This window comes from Patiria miniata, unplaced genomic scaffold (assembly GCF_015706575.1).
Source record: "Patiria miniata isolate m_02_andy unplaced genomic scaffold, ASM1570657v1 HiC_scaffold_10, whole genome shotgun sequence".
In the NCBI taxonomy this organism is placed as follows: Eukaryota; Metazoa; Echinodermata; class Asteroidea; order Valvatida; family Asterinidae; genus Patiria; species Patiria miniata.
Genome location: NW_024037048.1, coordinates 8,283,887 through 8,303,972, shown reverse-complemented (window position 1 = coordinate 8,303,972; position 20,086 = coordinate 8,283,887). Strand labels below are relative to the sequence as shown.

General features: G+C 40.8%; 2 protein-coding genes across 3 annotated transcripts; one reads left to right on the top strand and one right to left on the bottom strand.

Moving 5' to 3' along the window:
- Window positions 1–522: 522 nt before the first annotated feature.
- LOC119736919 (transmembrane protein 87A-like) lies at window positions 523–10,591 on the bottom strand. 2 transcript variants are annotated; one of them, XM_038210957.1, is made up of 9 exons: window positions 10,398–10,591; window positions 9,636–9,696; window positions 7,539–7,612; window positions 7,079–7,219; window positions 6,099–6,269; window positions 3,993–4,101; window positions 3,719–3,780; window positions 2,160–2,280; window positions 523–790 (listed from the first exon to the last, which is right to left on the bottom strand). In XM_038210957.1, the coding sequence occupies exons 1-9, from the start codon at window positions 10,515–10,517 to the stop codon at window positions 603–605; spliced, it is 1,047 nt and encodes a 348-aa protein (XP_038066885.1). In that variant the 5' UTR covers window positions 10,518–10,591; the 3' UTR covers window positions 523–602. The 2 variants fall into 2 exon arrangements, with proteins under 2 accessions (XP_038066885.1, XP_038066877.1); XM_038210949.1 differs by having other exon boundaries at window positions 524–790; window positions 7,539–7,615.
- A 183-nt stretch (window positions 10,592–10,774) lies between these two features.
- On the top strand, window positions 10,775–18,188 carry LOC119736909 (26S proteasome non-ATPase regulatory subunit 8-like). Its single transcript, XM_038210938.1, has 7 exons — window positions 10,775–10,927; window positions 12,501–12,573; window positions 13,551–13,653; window positions 14,334–14,427; window positions 15,630–15,728; window positions 16,935–17,120; window positions 17,912–18,188. Exons 1-7 carry the CDS (start codon window positions 10,775–10,777, stop codon window positions 18,041–18,043), a joined length of 840 nt encoding a protein of 279 aa, XP_038066866.1. The 3' UTR covers window positions 18,044–18,188.
- Window positions 18,189–20,086: the final 1,898 nt, after the last annotated feature.

Below are 20,086 nucleotides of genomic sequence, written 5' to 3'. Positions count from 1 at the left end.
AAAGGGGTGGTTTGGAAGAGAGAAAGACATTTTTCACTAATTTTGTATTGAACTAGAAGTTCACATTATATCATATGAAAATTATCGATATTCATGTCAGTTTATAAAACAAATATTGAGTGGCTTCAAATTGTAAGATGGGAGGAATATTATCGCTCGGTAAAACCTGGACTTTTCCAGGTTACTCGGGTTCGCCTCGTGAAATGGAAAAGTCCAGATTTTACGTTGCAATAATATTCTTCCCATTTCACTCTGAGCCACTCAATATTTGTATAATAGAATGCTAGACCTGCGTAGAAGCCGTGTTGAATCCTTGCTAGTGTGAAAGAGGTTCCCTGAAATCTCTTGTGTTGGATCTACAATCCTGGCCAAATCTCGCTCGGCCCCCAACCCCTCGGCCCCAACCCCTCGAATGTTGTCATTCATTGCGCAGTGTGTGCTCCATCAGCTGGAGAGAACAACATTGACCAGGGGAGCGGGGGAGCGGGGGAGCGGGGGAGCAGGAGAACGGGTGACCGTGGCAGGCTCAGGAAGTGTCCCAACCATTTTGGCTGGGACTGTAGGTTCAACACAGATTTTTCTGGATAGAGGGAAAGCACCCATTATAGTTCTGCAATGCCAGCTTGCCTTGTGACTCCGTGTCCCAGACTGACGCTGAGAGTGAGCATTCTAGCCACAGAACGCTTGGAGCAGGAGATGAGCTCAGCCACTACGGCAGCTCCCGGCATGGCCACACCGTAATCGTCGACAGTCTTGAACAAGGCACAAGATATGGCCATCACCAGCAGGCCTGCAGTATTCAACAAAGGAACTTCGTGTTTTTGTATGTCAAAATATGGACTTCGTATGGGACTAGTAGATGGTGCTTTAAATCTGTGGCCACTGGTGAGAGCTACATGTGTGCTTATACTACACCATGCGTGCTTAACCCGGGGGGCGGAATCCACCTCCCCCCCTCAACTTTTTCCGCGATAGCCTTGAGAAAAATTTTTGTTCGCGACCCGAGCAGTTCTGACTTTTTAGCCCTCGAGCCTTGCGCATCTTTTGATACCAAAAACATACAAATCGGACCACAGGTTGCCGCGCACCGAACATTTTTCCGGCGCACACGTGAAAACTGAATTTCCCCATAAACGTAGTGTACACAGAGCAGAATTACCATTCGTGCATATGAATAATTAATTAGCCATAATTCCAAAACCCTTCGACCTATAGTCATGAAATTTCTTGGGTATGTTCATGATAAGTTGTTCTATACATGCACCGAGTTTCAAAATTTTTCGTCAATGATGGCCGAGATCTGGGGGGGGGGGGGGTGGATTCCCCCCTCCTCCCCCGGCTGAGAGATGGTCAAAATAACCCGACCCTTTTAGGGTTACTGGCACAGTGAATTTGTTTTGGAATTAGGGAAAAACCTGTGGAATCTGTGGACTTCTGGCATCTGGCATTCAACAGAGGAACTTTTGCTCTTTGTAAAATGTCAAAGTATGGTCTCTGTGTGGGACCAGTACATGTAGATGAAGCTTGGTGACCACTGATGGACAAGCATTACATTCACTGTGTGGACTTCCGAACAAAAGTTGTCCACATATATTTTCAGATACATGGGCCGTATTCACGAGTCGGCCATATTGGATTGAGAGTGAGGTAAAATCTTGATTTTTGGAACTTGTGAAGAGAAATGAAAGCAAGTTAATCTCTAATTAATTCCAGTCTGCTTCAATGAATAATTTAAAATTTGTAATTAAGCATTCCCTAATGTTTAAAGCCAAATTAAAAAAAAAATGACAGTAAAATAAGGCTGCTTTGTGCCTGCATAAATAGTCTGGCGCCATCCCATTCAGCAGTTAACAATTCATGAAATACATTCAGGGAACTCGACAAAAATGGCCAACTCGTGAATAAGGCCCATTGTGGGGACTTGCCCACGTCCACACAACTCTCTAAGAATTGAGACAGGCTCTAATTCGCTCTTTTCACGCTCCGCCATTGGGTATGCAGAGCCCCGATCTGGCAAGTTTACGCAATGACGACACGGGAATCACTGAACCGGCTATTTTCATTGTGTAAACTTGCCAGATCGAGGCTGTGCATGCCCATGGCGGAAGCGTGAAAAGAGCAAATAAAGGCTCCGCAGAAAACACAATTGTTTTGCTTACCAAGAAGCATGACCCCACCAATCCAGAACTGAATCCCCAACAAGTTCTGCCATTGAAGTGACAAGAGGACAAGCCAGATGATCAGAAGGACAGAGTAGAAACCACACATCACAGCATAGAACTGCAAATAATATAGCGATGGAAGCCTTTGTTTTATTGTACCTAATTACATCAATGGGACTGCGGATCCCATTAAATAATTCTTCCGATCATTTTCGTTTTCCATATGCATTCACAAAAATAGCATGCTTGGATAAATAGAGGTGTGCATCGTAACCGGGTACCTGGGTACCAGACCATTGATGTTAGGATTCGGAACCAGATTATGGAAAACGGGTATCCGTAACCAACTTTTACAAATTAGTGCATTAATTTGAAGACAAATGACAAAGAATTAAAGTTTTGAATGCCATTTGATGGGCAATTTTCAAAATGAAAACCGGCCACATCATGGAAAACAAAAACAGTCGACACTCGCTAAAGTTGCTGTTTACGCCGCAAAAAAACCCCAACCCTTCAGACAACTTCTGGGATGTGAATTTCGGGGTTGATTTTTTTTTTACAGGAATACGACGGGTGTACCTGGGTATCTGTGTTTTACTTCAATAGGGTACCTGGTTCCTGTAACTACTCATAAATGCACACCACTACTTGGATCTTCATTTTCATTTATCACATATGCACCTTGACAGTTTGATAATTATGCACATTGTGTATGAGAAAATGTTGAGTGACAGCAACAAAGGCAAATGGTCCTGTTTATTCATTTGCTAATATTTTCCAAAATGGTCAACTCAAATGGTGAATGTTATGCTCCTGTCGGAGGATAAATATGAAGCGTTCTAGCAAAATGAGACAGAACTTGGCAGAGGTCGAAATGAGGGGTTTTTGGTATGAGAAAGAGAATAAAATTCTCCTTACAATACTGTTCTGTTTGTTGCACTACAAGCAGACATTCCATTGACAGGTTATGGCTGTTTAAAGTTTGCATTTATCATTATGTCAAAAAAAGTAATATACTGAGAATAAGGCCTTTACGTACAGTTTTGAGTTTTGATAATGAAAGATGCCAATTTTTTTTCTTCTTAAAACCACTTTTATTCCATGATTTGTATACTATTTCTGTAAATATGTATATTAGACATAAGCCTATCAAATATTACAAGTAGCAATAAATATGAAAATCAGAACAACAATACAATACAATTATTCTCCACTCCAGCCAACGTACAATGTAGGCCCAGTTCCGTTTCATTTTGCCAGAACCCCTTTTAATACAAATGTTATTTTTTTATTTACATCAAATTCTCAAAGTAATTCCACACAAAAAAATATCACTAGAAAAATGTCACTGTCACAATTTGTCTAGGATTTTAAAAGTTGCTAGCCAAACAGCATTACTTGTAGCACTGGAGACTGCCATTTTGAGGGCAGTTTTAAGATGACATCTTTTCATTGGGGTTCGGACCTTCGCAGGGGTGTTGCTAACATTTGTCACACATTACAACATACATGTACAATAAAAATGGGGTTTTACCAATCATTTTTTTCATACTTACAGGAAGTAGTGGAGCTTGGAAGGCAGACAAGTAGCCACTTGGGTTTCTCATGTTTATGGTGACTAACAAAAAATGTCAAAAAAAAAGTAATTTACACACCACTGACTTTCATAAAGCATACTGCAGAACATTGTAAGTGATACTTTGTATTGATTGAACGTGTTGATTTTTGCGGAGCCGAGAACCTTGAGAAAAACTCTCGTGGCACAGTTGCATGTCTGAACAGAACCATGGCCGGGAAACAAAGGACAAGACTTGAAACATGAATACTCACGAGTAACTTGCAGCTTGGTGGGAAGCAGCGGACGTGGTGTGAGGCGTACGACAACCCAGTAACGGCCAGGTTGAGGGATCCTTGTTACTCTGCCGTTTGGTAGCTCCGTCTGTACATTGACAAAGCACAGCAGAACAATGTGTAAGTAGTTGTGATGACTAATTCCAGGCTTTTAAGCAGACCCAGGTGAAAAAGTAGGAAACCAGTAGGACCAAATTTTAAAGGAAATCAACATGTTTTGCATTTTTCTCTTTTCGGCCTGTGCCCAGTTCTGTCTCATTTTGCCAATTTCCTGGCAACATACCCCAAAAGTTAAAACAAATTTTCCCATTCAGCAGATTTATGGCTTCCTATCAGGTCGACCTGCGATTTGCTTGCCCCGCGACAGAACCGTCAGCATCAAACAGAAAAGTGATGCTCAGGTCATGCAACTTTTATTCTGGTGGAACAAGCGACATCTCGACACAAAACAATCGCAACTATGCTCATGTCACCCTTGACGTAGATGTGATCATGCGACGTCAAAATAGCAATGCTCATGTTGATAACAATCAAACGATCTCCCACGGCCACATCTGTTCATTTATGATCCAGAAGATTTTTACCGCAAGCTGATAGGCTACACAATGAAGAATTATGATCCGGATGCATGCACGACATCGTAACATCACACAGATCGACCGTGATTGATTCCCGCCTGTCGGGAACTGTATTGGGGCGCAGAAGTTGACATTTTTCTACTCTTGCATCTGTTGATGTTTTTAAGCGCCCACTGATGCCGATCATCTTGATATCGTTGCAGTTAACACTCGGGTTGCAAAAAAATCGGTGACTGCTATTTTTGTATAGTCGTATCTCTGGCGCAACTTGATCCCGAAAAGTCAGTCATCGACTGCTTTTTGTCGTCGCAAGGTCAACCTGAGGGCGGCTTATTATGTGGCTTGCATTTCACAAGAGGAATGATTGTCCCATAAGGGTTCACACATTGTCTTACCATCAAACAAAGTTTAAGCCAAATTAATATCAACAACTTCTGGCTAAAGACCAAAACAGCAATGGGAAATAGTTGGCGACAGTACAGTTGGAATTCACAGGAGGTTGAACTTTTTTTAATGCTTTTTAATGCAAATTGCCCATCACAAGGCCAAAGGCCACTCGAGGTGTGGGTTTCAGAGGAAAGTGTGGAAGAACCAGCCCCTCACCCTGAAACAAGACAAGATCATCTAATCTCCTCACAGTATGAATAGGGTTGGGATGGGTAACTACCTGTAGTCCACTGCTAGGCGTTATTTCTACCCGTATAAGGTGTAGAAGTATCATAGCCCATGCTGGGCTCTAACCCACAACCTGCAGAATTACCCGCAGACCACAAATTCAACGCCCCAGACCACTAGGCACTATGGCACTCCGCAAAACCAAGTGTCCTTGTGGTTTCGGAGCCAGGATGTATTTTTGATCCATTACAAGTCCATGTACATGGTACCTCTACAACATCACTGTACATTTGTAGGTGCGTCACTCAGATTTTGGGCTACATGAATACCTGCACTCCAAGAAATACAAAATGGTGTTGCACACCAAATTCATAGCACAAGCATTACATTCACTGTGTGGACTTCTGGACAAAGGATGTCCACATAAACCAGTTGTCAGATACGTTATGTGGACTTGCCCAAGGCTTCCCCCTCTCTGAAAAAAACAGGTTTAGAGGCATTTTTGGGATAGGTTTATCCGTCGCAAAATGAAGAGAAACACTCAAGGGAGTCATAGGGAAAAAAATAGGTTGAAAGAGTTTCACAGTGTGAGTAAAATGATTTTTGGAAAAAATGTTGCAACCTGACGTCACTTTTTTCTTTATATCATCTCAATGAAGGTCATTCATTGCAAAAATGATAAGACATGAATCCGGGACTGAGAAATATTTCCAATTTTGTTAGGGAATACTTTTTTAGACTCTCCATAGACTTTGTACACAATCGCGGAAGTGGCGTCAGGTTGCATTTTTTCCTGATTTTTTTTTTACAGGTTTTTCTTAACTACACGAAAACGAAGGAATGTCCACACTAGGTATATGTAATGTAAACATGCATGACTTCAACTACTCACCGGTGTTTCGGTTGGGGGTTCAGAGGTCAATTCATCCGGAGATCTCTTGAGCAGTGGTTTCGTGAGTTGTGTATTCGGTTTTGTTTTGAGTGTTGGTGATCCCCCTTGGAATTTACAATGTTCAACATCATTCTTGGGGTAGCAAGTAAAGCTATCAGGGCCCGATTCATCCTTTTCAAGCACACAAGAAAACAAAAATTAAATGAAAAATATAAAACAAAAAGCAAGGGTTGTTACAATGGTGGAATTGACAAAATAGTAACTCAAAGATGATAGGTTCATATCGTCAGTTGCACCACGAACCCACGTAACACATTTTGTTGTGTTTTGAAAAAAAAATGATTGGTCATTATTTTGTAGGATCATTCCATATACTCCCTGTGTAAGAATTCAAAGTGTTTCGTTTTTGCTAGTAAATTATTGATTAAACTTTATTGTACGCAATCCGTGTGCATCTGAGTTGCTTAGTTTTTGAGAAATTTAGTTCCCAAGATACACTTTACTTCGTGAAACAGATTTTTATCATGTTTATCGTATTTCATACAACGGGCGTAATAGTGGCTGTGCGCCAAATACAGAGATACCCCGGTTCGTGACACGCTAAATTCACACTTTTCATGTCGACGCTCCTTGGTGACGTCATAGCAATATGGGACTTAGCGTGTAAAGCAATTAAAACTCAGATCGGAATAAAACTTTCTGAGAATGAGCACTTTGATAAAATAATAACGTTAATGACAAAAACTCAATTTGACAAAAAATTGAGATACGCCGGTTCGTGGTGCAACCTTTCTTACCGTTGAGGGGGTACTTGTGCACGGAGCAGATTTTTTTCTCTCAAAATCCTAGAATTTGATCCACTTTTAAGGACACCTGTGCCTTTTCAAAGGAATATGCAAACGATGCATTGGGTGTGGGGACATCTACGCTGTGCACAACACTAAACTGACGGGTTAGACCAGCCCTTATAAAATCCCCACCTGCAGATATTGCAGATCATGTTGGCAGTCCATTTCGTTGGATGCGTTGCTCCTCTGCACAAGAATGTAGTCCTCCTCATTAGTTATCTCAAAATTTCCACCACTATCAAAGAGTCTTTCAAGGTACTGTGTTTCATTTGCCTGTAAACAGAACAGAAAAAAAAAACGCTGTTGATGAGGCACTTACATGTACGTTTCATGGAATGATTATAAGATTCTACTTCCCTTAAATGAGAACATACCCACTCGACTTGGGACTGTATTTTATTGACTGGATCAAATGCAATAACAGAAAAGAAAGTCCCATTTTTGGGAGAAAAAAAAGAAGAGATCGTCCATGTCCACATAGAGCAGCCTTAACCACAGACAAAGTTTTCGTTCGGTAGGGCACAACCAAATACTGACTTTGTATCTCCCCGACAAAATTTCCATCCCATAAATAGACTGAAGTCTGACTCACAAAGTGCAGTACGTTGCATTCTGTGTAGCCAACTATCCACTCTATCGTGTACTTTCCTTCACCAACACAATCAACTACTGTATAAAGAAGAAAGTGATCACAAATCATTACATGTGTTAGGCCAAAAAACAAAGTCTCCGGTTTTTGGTATGCGCGCGCGTCACCGTAGCCATGCGCGTCGGCAAAATGAACAAGTTTTTTTTTTCAATGAAAGATGATGTCTCAAAACGGCCAAACTCACTGGTTTGATTGGTATCCTGCTGCTGCACAATTTTAACGTGTTTCTAGATTGGGTTATGGTCGAGAATAAGCTTTATGTGGCCTCTCTGGTCTCACATAATATTTGCACTAAGTTTAGTCGGGCACCATTTGCAGTCATCAGCCGACATTTGAAGCAAAAAAAACAGGGGAAAAAAAAAAAAAGCCGCCTCGCCGCACCACTTTTTGGGCAAGCTCCATACCAGAAACCGGAGACTTTTTTTTTTGGCCTTATTAGGTAATTTTTGTATTGGTCTTTCTACACAATTTAGGGCCCAAAGTGTGACATTATCCCCGTCCCTCTACTAAACATTAGAACTTTGCAATTCGTTTCGATTTTCAACTCCTGATATATACAGCCAAATGCCACAAATACGGATTCGCAAGAGTGATTTCAACACTATTTGTACGATATTTCTTGCCGAAACTTCATATGTTCCAGGGTGTGCGCTGGAGTGAAATTGTAGAACAATAGGCCAGGCACAACAGCCAACTCAAGTTCAACACGTGCCTCCAAAGACTTCACAGACTTTGAGTGTGTGTGTGCAAAAGGCACGAGGGATTAGCGTGTTTTGACATCACCTGGAGGCCGGTCTGTGTTTGTTTTGTGTAGTTTGCTATTCATGATCACTCTCGGAGGATGACTGGATTAAGGAGTGCATCAGAATGATAAAATGTTGGATGTAACAGGGACAGGAAAAAAGTGGACCCCAAATTTATAGAATGACCCGCAAAGATTGACAGTGTAACTTGACTTTACAAAACTTCACTGTAAACTTTGTCGTGTGAAAGGCTGTACAGTGTGTCCCAAAAAAAAATGTCCCTCTGATAGACTGCTTAATTAATTCCAAAATCAAGTATTATTCTCAATTTAGTGTTCAGATTAAGAAAGCCCATTTAATTTTGTAACTTCTGTGAAAATTTCATTGGCCTCGCTTCATTAGTTTTGAATACACAGTCTATTATGTAACAGCAGTGCTTTTCAGCCCATTCCAAGTTTGCAGGTGGAAGGATGTGCAGGAGGACAATAAAGGTTTACAAGCTGGACATTGAAGAACAAACCATAAGTGGAACACACCCTGTGAAAGCACACACGACCAGTGGAACTGAACTTTGATTAGTTTTCATTTAAAAAAGGTAAATGAACTTGCCTTTAGTTACTTAATAACAAAAACAAGAACACAGTTGTTGAAATAAAAGTGAAGCATGGAATAAGGTATGGTATGTCTGTAGCGTGCATTTCTTTTAATCAAACTTGGAATGGGCCGGAAAGCACTGCTGTTACATAAAAGCCTGTGTATTCAAAACCAATGAAGCGAGACCTTTGAAATTTTCACAGGAACTATAAAATTAAGTGGGCTTTCTAAATATGTAAACTAAATTGAGTATAAAACTTGATTTTGGTAATTATTCTGTGGTCTATGAGAGGGACATTTTTTTTGGGACACGCTATATTGACAGTCGCTTTTAAACACTGACCCATATCCATCCCAATCCATCTTTCTACCAGCTTTCTACGTGTGCTTTATTCACTGATGGATTTCAAAATTTCAACATTATTTAGCTAATTACTTTACAAGGGATATATCTTTGTTTCCTCATGCACTAATGGATTTTTAAGGGAATAAATATGAGCTTGGCTGGTTTTAAAGTTGGTAAAGTTGACCTTACTGCAAGCTGACACCAAAAAGTTCAGACAAATCTCAACTACTAGACCTGATACCGATTTTGGCCCATAGCCTCCCCCCCCCCCCTGTCACTTATGTGCAACAGAGAGGGACCAAAGACAATACTATATAAATTTCTAAAAAAAGGGGGTTTCTTCTTGGCCGATATTACCTGTGATGGCTATATCAGTTTCATTCGCCAGGTTTTTGGTAACAACACCAAAACGATTCGCCTGATTCAAGAAAACACACAAACAATGAGGTCAATCAATGTACATGTGCAGGGTCAGTAAAAAAAAAAAGCACATCCCAAATGGCAGGGCAAAATTTTTGAATGAAAGTTTGCCTGTAGCACTTTCAAAATGTAGGATACGAAAGCCCAGTCATTAAGAATCATTCAAATTACTCATGTACTTTTCAAATTACAGCATTTTAAACACAAACACCGTTTTATAGTTCATCCTTCCTACGGATCACAAAAAAGGAAGTGTTCTTTCTGCAACTGTAAACCGCGCAGGAAAATTGCAATTTCTGCCCAAGAAACTGTTCCAAAAAGGAAAGAATTTTCAACCTGACGCAGCTTTTTTTCTTCATATATCATCTCAATGAAGGTCAGTCATCACTGGTCATTGCAAAAATGATGATAAGATAAGACATGAATCGGGGACTGAGAATGTGAGATACATTTCCAGTTTCTGAGAAACAAAATTGTCTTGACAGTGCAGTGACACTCCATAGACTTTGTACACAACTGCTGAAGTAACGTCAGGTGGCATCATTCTTTCCAAAACACCATTATCGAAACTAAAGCTACACTCGCCGTACTCGTAGCTTGAGTAACTCCAGCTCTAATGCGATAGGCATTAGAGCCGAGTTACTCAAGCTACCGTACCCAGCTCAGTGCCTAAGTTCAATTCAAACTTGCGAGGCCTACCTCATTCAACATGTTCAAAGTAATGTTAAAAATTCCCGGTTCAAGTCTTTCGCAGCAACAAAAGTTGCAGTTGATCAGTAACGTCAGAGACCAAACAAGGTACAGAGCTTCCATGATCATGATGATGAATAAATTTAGTACTCAATTACAAGAAAATACAGAGACTCATCCGCCTACTTCCGTGACTTGTGCAGTTTGTTTTTATGAACAGCGACCTCTTCAGCTTCCATGGTGCACGTGGCCGCGCCGCGGCTCGGATAGACCGTTTTCTAAACTCCGGCCTCCCACCGGTAACCTCCAGTTCCCTTGCCAAACTGTACGAGTGACATCAGACGGTATGCAGCCGGAGTTTAGAAAATGGTCCGTCCGGTATGCCAATGAAACCAAAAGAGGGCGCTATTTCAATTTATTACTACAACATGGCGACTACGTTGAAAGAAGCTGTGTCGATGTACCAGAAACTAAACAGGGAATGGAGCAAGAAGCCTCCAAATCTGAACAAGTGTGGTGATATTCTTGGACAGCTAAAGGTATAATGTACCTATATTTTTTAGAATGAACCGATTTTTCAGTTTTGGCTTTGTTGTAACACCGGTTTTATTTCGGACTTATTTTGCTGATTCATTTGCAATGCATTGCGCTGCTTCCATGGCCATGGCAGGCTGCCGGGAGTGCCGTACCGGTTGCTGGAATGCTGGTTGCGCGAATATTTGAAATGCGCGAATTCGGGGTACTCTACGTACGATACCCCAAATTCGCATTTTACAAGTACCCCAAATTCGTGCTTAATAAAAGTTATATTCGCGCAACCAACTTTCTCGACACATGTTGTTCTTCACATAATATTAATAAGCAACCGACTTTCAGTTTCATCTTCGTTCAGTTACGTGGAAAAGGTTTGGAGTAATTGCAGAATACCCAGCCACTGGAAAAGAAACAATTCAAGTCCATGCCAGCTACGCGGATACTGAGTGGGGGTCCATTATTTGAGAACGAAGCAACCCAAAATGAATGGGAGTTGCTGAAAAAAATTCTAAGTCCAAACCAACCACCCTGTTGGCGGCTACGAGGCTACGGAGTGGGAGTCCCCTTGAATATGCTTGAGAACGAAGCAACAAAAAAGGAATGGGAGTTGCTGAAAAAATTCTAAGTCCAAACCAACTACCCTGTTGGCGGCTACGCGGTCATACGAAGTGGGAGTGCAATGGAGCATGACGCATACTCGGCATAGTACATACAAGTAGCGCTGAGAATGTTTATTGAGGTCAATTAGCCGTGACCTCGTAGCCGGCTACGAGGTGGATAGATCGAGTGGCGGGGTATTCTGCAATTGTGCCTCCATTATTTGAGAACGAAGCAACACAAAAGGAATGGGAGTTGCTGAAAAAAAGTCTAAGTCCAAACCAACCACCCTGTTGGCGGCTACGCGGATACGGAGTGGGAGTCCCCTTGAATATGCTTGAGAACGAAGCAACACAAAAGGAATGGGAGTTGCTGAAAAAATTATAAGTCCAAACCAACTACCCTGTTGGCGGCTACGCGGGTACGAAGTGGGAGTGCAATGGAGCATGACGCATAGTACATACAAGTAGCGCTGAGAAGGTTTATTGAGGTCAACCAACCGTGACCTCGTAGCCGGCTACGAGGTAATAGATCGAGTGGCGGGGTATTCTGCAATTGTGCCTAGGCCTATACAGATTAAAAACAAGTTTTTACATTTTTGAATGGCCCAGAAAAACAATCATTAGTTCCTGATCAGTCTCGCCATCCAATGTTAAAGCAAACGTTGGCATGTTGTCCAATATAGTTCTGGAATTCTAGGAATTGACCTGGTCACATCAAAGCAAATACAACAATGATTGTGACAATTGTGAAAAAGTCACTATTTACATGTAGGCCTATTCATGATTAAAACTAAATCTTCAGAATGACATTGTCAATGTCAAAACTGCAATTCATTAATCACCCGTTTGATCTAAACTTCATAGAAATAAGCCATCTCAAACCTAACTTGAAGAAAGAATTTAAAAATGAAACATACCGAATAAGTTTGGAAAATGAATATTCAAGTGACTTTACCCATTTGTACTTTTGTTCTTGCAGATTGCCCTGTTGAATCTCTCATTCCTACCCATAGCTGGCAGCAAACCATCCAAACAAGAACTCATCATAGCACGTGAGTAGTCTTCCAGATAGAACAAAGGATTTATATTATGAGATGAAAAGATAAGCAAACTGACCACATACCATTTCAGCAATTCTAGCTGTAACCTCCCCAGATTACAGAAATACAAATAAGCTCAGTTTGAAACTCATGCTTGGATTGCTGTCACAAGGTTTTAATTCACAATTCACAGTGGTGTCTCAAGTAGCAAGTATGTGTACAGTAGGGTGTGGCAAACAATCAGGTTGCAAGTAGTAGTAAGCAAGTAGCAAGCAAGCAAGCAAGCAAGCAAGCAAGCAAGCAAGCAAGCAAGCAAGCAAGGTTCAACTATAAGAATAAAGAAAAACAAAAACTAATTTTGAGTCAAGTGCTCAATAAATCTATCCATGGTAAGTATAAATAACAACACTTTTCATCTTACAATGTCTTTCAATCATATAAAAGGGCTCAATGACAAACAAGGAGTGGCTCACATGGTTCAATTTGACTGGCTAAATAATCCAAATTTACACACAAATTTCCTTTTCAATTATGAAAATAAATCTCTAATCACAATCATAAATAAGTAAATAAATGTCAGTAAACTTACTTTTGCTGAGCTTCCAAAGGGATGTCACATAAATGGCAAATTACACAGTGATGTCAATCAAAGCATGTCTGCTTACATGTACAATGTAGGTGTCTCCATAGGTGCGTACATGTACATGTACATACACATGTACATATGGTCATGCATGTCCAAGGAGCTGACCACACCCAATCCAACAGCGCCCTCAGGCAACAAAAATGCCAGAGCTTTTATGCATAATTATGCAAATAAGGAAAGTTTACTAGACTTGTTTACAAGTGTCAAATTCTGTCTGTAACACTAGCAAAAATGAAATTTTAAATATATCCATAAAAACATTGGACAGCCTGCCGGGAAACCAGGGCATGAAAAATATCACTCGTCTTCATTGAATGAGGACAATTGTTTTTTTCGTTGTTAGGCGACATTCTGGAGATTGGCGTACAATGGAGCGTTTTAAAGGGAGAGATCCAGTCATTTGAACGCTACATGGCACAACTAAAGCCCTACTACTTCGACTACAGGTGAGTGTCAGTTTCAGGAGAGAAGGTTGTATTGAGAAGAATTATGTAATTCTTATAATTCTTGGCTTTGCCATTCATCAACGTAGCTTTTGTGAGCATTGTGTACTCAGTCCTGTCCCAGAACCTCTGAGAAAAAGAAAATCCTCCAGCAATCACTGTCAATATGTTGAGTCAGTGCCAGTGACATCCTGGAGCAGTGCGGAGGGGTTTCAAGTATAATCGAGGTCTACATTTATGCAGGGCTAAAGCATTTACAACATAAGGTACAGCCTAAGACCTTGCCACAACGCATCTTCCAAAATCAAGTGACACATTTTTGCCAAACATCCTCAATCCTTTGAAAACCTCCACTTATGCAAAGAGAATTCAGGATGACTAGGGTTAATCATTTGGAATACGCAGTTCATGTCTTTTTCTCCTTCCCTAATCACAGTCTGTGGATTAGGATTAGTAATTTTTTTTCAAATTAAAATGAAACAGATTGTTTAACAGATTTGCAGTTAAAGAGCTTGTCGTAAAGCATTTGAGTTTAGAGACCCTTCAAATTCAGGCCCAACAAACTATTTGTTTGGGGGCAAAATTGCTGCACAATTTGGCCCACTATAATAACATTGGCTTGAGACCCGCTGCATCAGTCCCGCCATTATAATTCATGGGATGACTTCATTTGTTTATTGCAGGGAAGAGCTGCCGGAGTCGTCCTACAAGTTTCAGCTTCTAGGTTTGAATCTACTCAGATTACTCGCACAGAACAGACTCGCCGAGTTCCACACGGTGAGTAGTTTTTAAGCGGAAAACCAAAAAGTGTGTCATTGGTTTTTGTTCTCGCATTGGTTGGATTTAAAGGGAACATACAACATATGGAAACATAAAACAACGAAATGATGAAATTATTATAAAAAACCTTACTGGACTGTTAAGGAATGACAGTCTCAAGCATCCGATAAAATCGTGGCACCTGGTGTGCTGACCTTTTCAATAAAAATTTTTCCAACACTGGTCGGCCAACCAGCGTTGGAGAAAGTGGGCTTTTTTTCAAAAACTGCTGCTAAGTTTTAATATTTAGTTAATCCGCATTTTCTTTGCATTATTGAGTAAGCACCTGTGAAGGGGTACAAGCCTGCTAGACTGATTCTCTGACTTTACAATTCCCCAAAGTCTATAAATTGCTCCATTTAATCTTAAGTGGGGTCAGGGAACCAGACTACAAGAACATGATTGGTTTTCTTGGTTTTTCCAGCATCTACAAACCCAAAACGTGAAACAAGTCAGTTTAACAATATTTGCTTTGTAAACCCTATTATAAGTACACTATTATAAGATGGAATTTTGTGTCGGGGTGATATAAATCAAATTAGGTTTTGCCCTTCACCGACGTTTTTTAACACTGTATACTCAGTGTGTTACCTCCTGGAAAAAATCACATGGGTGGGACTCGAACCCACGACCTCCTGCTTTCTAGTGCAGATGTCTTACCACTCGACCACCGAGCTAACGGGATCGGTTGGCCGGTTCGAATCTGATGTACATAGCAGCGGGTACCGCATAAACTATTATAAGATGGAATTTTGCGTCGGGGTGATAGAAATCAAATTAGGTTTTGCCCTTCACCGACGTTTTTTAACACTGTATACTCAGTGTGTTTCCTCCCGAGTGAAAGTTGGAAAAAATCACTTGGGTGGGACTCAAACCCACGACCTCCTGCTTTCTAGTGCAGATGTCTTTCCACTCGACCACCGAGCTAACGGGATTGGTCGGCTGATTCGAATGTGATGTACATAGCAGCGGGTACTCAAGAGGTAACACACTGAGTATACAGTGTTAAAAAACGTCGGTGAAGGGCAAAACCTAATTTGATATAAGTACACTATTTTCTCAACTAAATGCAAGTTACATTCTCCACCCTTTTTCACAAGCCTGACGGCCTAGGAATCTTTGTTTCAAGGTTGCATTAACGTGTGTTTTTTTTTTCACAGGAATTAGAACTGTTACCGGCCAAAGAAATCCAGAACAATATTTACATCAAGCACCCTGTGTCTATGGAGCAGTACCTCATGGAAGGCAGCTACAACAAGGTTTGCTCAATTTTCTCGATCGAGAAGCGTGTACATGTTTTTGTGTGTAATAATCACGGGTGCCACTTTTCCGGCTATAGACAAAATTTCTGCTTTTTCCTGTCTTGGGGGAAAAACCTGCACAAGCTTTTGATCACGAAACACGATTTCACCTACATTTCTTGATTTCTTCTAAATGACAGCAAGCCAGACAGAACAATTTCACAAGGTGTTTAGTGCCATTGCAATCTTTAATCGAAGTACAGTAAACTCCAGCTAAACCGGCACTCTCAGGACCCGAGAATTTGTGATGACTTTCGCAAATGCCGATATATGCTGGAAGTCGTCATTTTGCCGACTTACATGAATGGTCTTTTGCACACATGATTCATTGCACTAATTGGCTTCGATTTACCCAGGATTATCTCCTTAATGCTTGAGTTGAATCCAGCAAATTAATCCTCGAATTGTATCATCACGTTTTGGATGTTGATAGTGGAGACCACGATACATATGTACGTGCACAGTGCGTGCGTGGTCCGGTATATACCACGCACGCATTGACTGCAGCAGTAGTCATTCAATAAGACCACCCCTAAAATGGACAGAGCGCATGCGTACAGCCTAGAGGGGGTGCTGGTATTGATATGCTCACAATGCATATGCGATGTATGCAGCAAAGATCCTATAGCGCCGCGTAGTGGTATGCAGTAGGACACCCTTTTTCGACACCGATGTGTGCAGCGATCACGGGCCGTGCGAAACCACTTTTCACTCGACACTTTGCCAACCGCAGTACAGGAAGTCGATACCAATGCGTGATTTGTTGAATGCCGACTTACACAAAGGATTTTGTAATGCTTTTTATGGAAAGGGGACCGAGAGTAACACGACGACTTGAGCAAAATGGCGACTTACAAAAGCTGACTTAGAAATAAAAAAATTCAATGGAAATGCATTACGGACAATCGGGACTTTAGTCAGACGGCCGACTTGAGCAATTTGACGAGTTGTACTATGTCGTTTTAGCCGGAGTTTCCTGTATGAAGTTTTTTGATAAAATAATTCAGTAGGTTACTTTTTGGATAAATGCAAGCATTTCTAAGCATTCCTATGTGCCTTTAATGTTTATTCAGCATTTTTTTCTTTAAAAATTACTGGGAAAAACTGCTTTTACTTCTGAATGTTGTACTTTTTAAGTAAATCCACAATACCACTCTTCTGCAGGTATTTCTTGCCAGGGGTAACGTCCCCGCCGAGAGCTACAACTTCTTCATCGACATTCTCCTGCTGACAATCAGAGACGAAATCGCGGCCTGCGTGGACAAGGCCTACGAGAGAATAGCCTTCAACGAGGCCGCCAGAATGCTGTTCTTCACCAAGCCACAGGAGATGAAGGCCTACGGCGAAAAGGTAGGCGGAAAATTCAACTGACCATTTTTCATAAAAATACCTGGAGCGTTTACCAGTTCATTGGGCAAGAGCCCGGCAGTGACAGATGATGGGATTTTCATAAACAAGAATTTAACTTCGCCAAATATTTTTTCAGCAAAGCACACTTGTTCCTTTCAGAGAGGCTGCAAGCAAGACGATTATTTTTAGCTGCAGAAAGCAGCTCAAGAAATCATCCTGTCTTTCTGTTGGTTGGTTGGTTAGTGACAAATGTCAGCACATACCATTTTTGGCAATCAATCACCTTGTCCCTTAGGCCCTCGCAAGAACACGTGCTTCGGGTCTCCACTGACCGGTACCAATTTATTGCAGTCGTGGAAAATTGGGTCACGAGGCCACTCATTTCGCATTGGGGCTAGCACTGTACTGCACACAATGTTCCCACATGCTATAAAATGCTCCATACACCAACTGACGTTCTACAAAACAATGGGAATCCTTTTCAATTGACAGTCGCGACCACCTGAGTAGTTGTGCATTTATAAGAACAGACTTTTACATCATGTACGTGACTAACATTATAAGCTACGGCAGGTCTCAAGTTGGGCCGCAGCTTCCGAAATTATTTCAAGTTTGTTATATGTGACTTCACTCGTAATTTGACTAACTTGAGATTTGATTTGTGATGGGATTAACAATATGACTAAAAAATTTCAAATTTTCAAATTTTCAAATTTTGAAGCCTTACGATTACTTTCGAAGATCGCAATTAATCCTCAGCCCTTTTTTTTCCCATTGTCTTTCATTTTCAGCGTGGTTGGGAGCTGGGCAAGGATAACTACTTCGTATTCCACACAGACAAGAAAGCAGAGGAGAGCATACCGTCACACGAACTGGCCTTGCAGGCCATCGAGTATGCAAGAGAACTTGAAATGATCGTGTAGTACCTCCAGTGTGTTTTAAATCCAGTGTACATGTATGTAGTCTAGACCTTATGCGTTGCAGGTAGGGGCGTGTGGCCAAGTGGTTAGGGTGTGTGACTCATGATCAGCGGGTCAGGGGTTTGAATCCTGCTGCTGGTCGTATGTTGTGTCCTCAGGCAAGCCACTTTATCCCCACTTGCCTCTCTCCACCCAGGAGTATAAATGTGTGCCGGCATTAGCTGGGGAGTAACTTGCAATGGACTGGCATCCCATCCAGGGGGAATAGAAATACTCTCAGTCGTTTCAATGCCGAGAAAACTGGAGATAAGTGCCGGCCTGATGAGTGTTCTTTTCTTATTTTGATATAGTTAAAATGAATACACACACTCATGCCTATCCCAGCGATACAAAACCATTGCCCTTTGATCTGCCTGAGCACATAACGTCTGTTGTAGAAACAATGTACAGTCGACTCTCGTTAGTACAAACTCTGTTAATACAAAATTCTGGTTATAACAAACATAAGGCCTTGGTCCCGACTGCATTTATATGCACAATGAATGGGACTGATGTTCCTCTTAATACGAAATTCTGATATAACAAACAAGTTGGCTAGGTCCAAACGAGTTTGTATTAACGAGACTCGACTGTAGAATGGTTTTGCTTTAAATTTAGTAAGGTGTCAGTTTTTCACCTCAAAGATTTAAGGCCTTTCAGTATTAAAATGAAGTAGTTGAACATAGTGTATTTGAATCAGGTATACTTATTTTAAAATGTGGTACATACAGTTGTGTGGAGACAAATCCTGAAACAATTTGGAGATGCGTGAGGGCGCCCCACTATTATGGAATTTCAGGTCCATGTGTTCCAACTGCCGGATAGAATATACAGAAGTCCACACTTTTGGAGTTTTGTCCCCATTTCTTGAATTATATTCTGTAATATTAGTTTATCCAAGGACACGAAATAATGCAGTGCGTCTGTGTCCCATATGCCACGAGTGCGAGTGGTATAACAAATTGATCTTCAAGAAAACTTGACACACAGTCAAAGTTGAAACACTCGCGCTGTACATGAACTTTTTGTTGAAGGTTTTGCTGAGAGGCTACTGTACTTTGCGAAAATGGAGAAAACATATTGCACAATGTTTTGGGTCTCATAACTGGATTCCACTGCTAATGCACATACAAAACAATTGTGCAAGTGGGCACCCAATTTTGAAACAACGTTCAATTGTTTTTTTTTTTTCACACCAGTTCAGGCGGAATGATTTCACAGGGTATTTGATATCAGTCCCATCTTCACTTTGAGTGAGGTTTCCGTCATGCTAAGTTCTGCATTTTCTCCATTATTGAATCCATTAACCATACGGTGCTGGAAGCCTGGATTAATAAATGCGTTAATAAATATGCAAAATTACAATCTGGTTTTCAGTGACCATTGATGTCTTTTATTTTGTGTCTCCTGTCTGAGGTTCCAATAATAAATGCTGGATGACATGAATTGACACTCGAGCAATATTTCTGTCTCTTATTTTGTCTAGCAAACTAAAGGTACAATAAAAAGAAGGCTTTAATACATAAGATCAAAAAGAAAACGAGCTGAGATATTCAATATTTTTGAGACATTTTTGCGAAGTCTAACAAAAAATGAACAAATATATGTGTGACAGTTCCTTTTTTTTTCAGTGTATGAAAAAAAAACTATATGGGCCTATAAATTCACGAGTAGCTCTAGCAACTTCGGACTCTCTTTAGGATTGGTCACATTTTGAGAAACATTCAATCAGACTCGGACTTCAACTGTACCAAGTTATACACAAGACATGTACACGACATTAACTTAAATGATTGCCGGCCCTCTCGGTTCCAACATCAAGATTTTTTTTTTAGCTTGGAAGAAAATTGTTTTCCAGTAAAAAAAAAACAGGACGGTCACAAACAACTCCAAACAAAATGGCATGCTCAGCATTGGAATTGAGCTGCTTAAACTCTGTGAAGTATGGAATTCATTGCCTTAATATTTACATGGAATTTTAGTAGCATCCCATGACATTTGGGTCAA

What these genes read in the sequence shown, in the direction of transcription:
- LOC119736919 (XM_038210949.1), bottom strand. Translation starts at nt 10,517, where the DNA reads ATGATCATGGAAGCTCTGTACCTTGTTTGGTCTCTGACGTTACTGATC. An exon ending in ATGATCTGCAATATCTGCAG is followed by an intron (nt 6,270 to 7,078) that starts GTGGGGATTTTA and finishes GTGCTTGAAAAG; the next exon opens with GATGAATCGGGCCCTGATAG. An exon ending in AACCCCCAACCGAAACACCG is followed by an intron (nt 4,102 to 6,098) that starts GTGAGTAGTTGA and finishes GTCAATGTACAG; the next exon opens with ACGGAGCTACCAAACGGCAG.
- LOC119736909 (XM_038210938.1), top strand. Translation starts at nt 10,775, where the DNA reads ATGAAACCAAAAGAGGGCGCTATTTCAATTTATTACTACAACATGGCG. An exon ending in CCCTACTACTTCGACTACAG is followed by an intron (nt 13,654 to 14,333) that starts GTGAGTGTCAGT and finishes TGTTTATTGCAG; the next exon opens with GGAAGAGCTGCCGGAGTCGT. An exon ending in TGGAAGGCAGCTACAACAAG is followed by an intron (nt 15,729 to 16,934) that starts GTTTGCTCAATT and finishes ACTCTTCTGCAG; the next exon opens with GTATTTCTTGCCAGGGGTAA.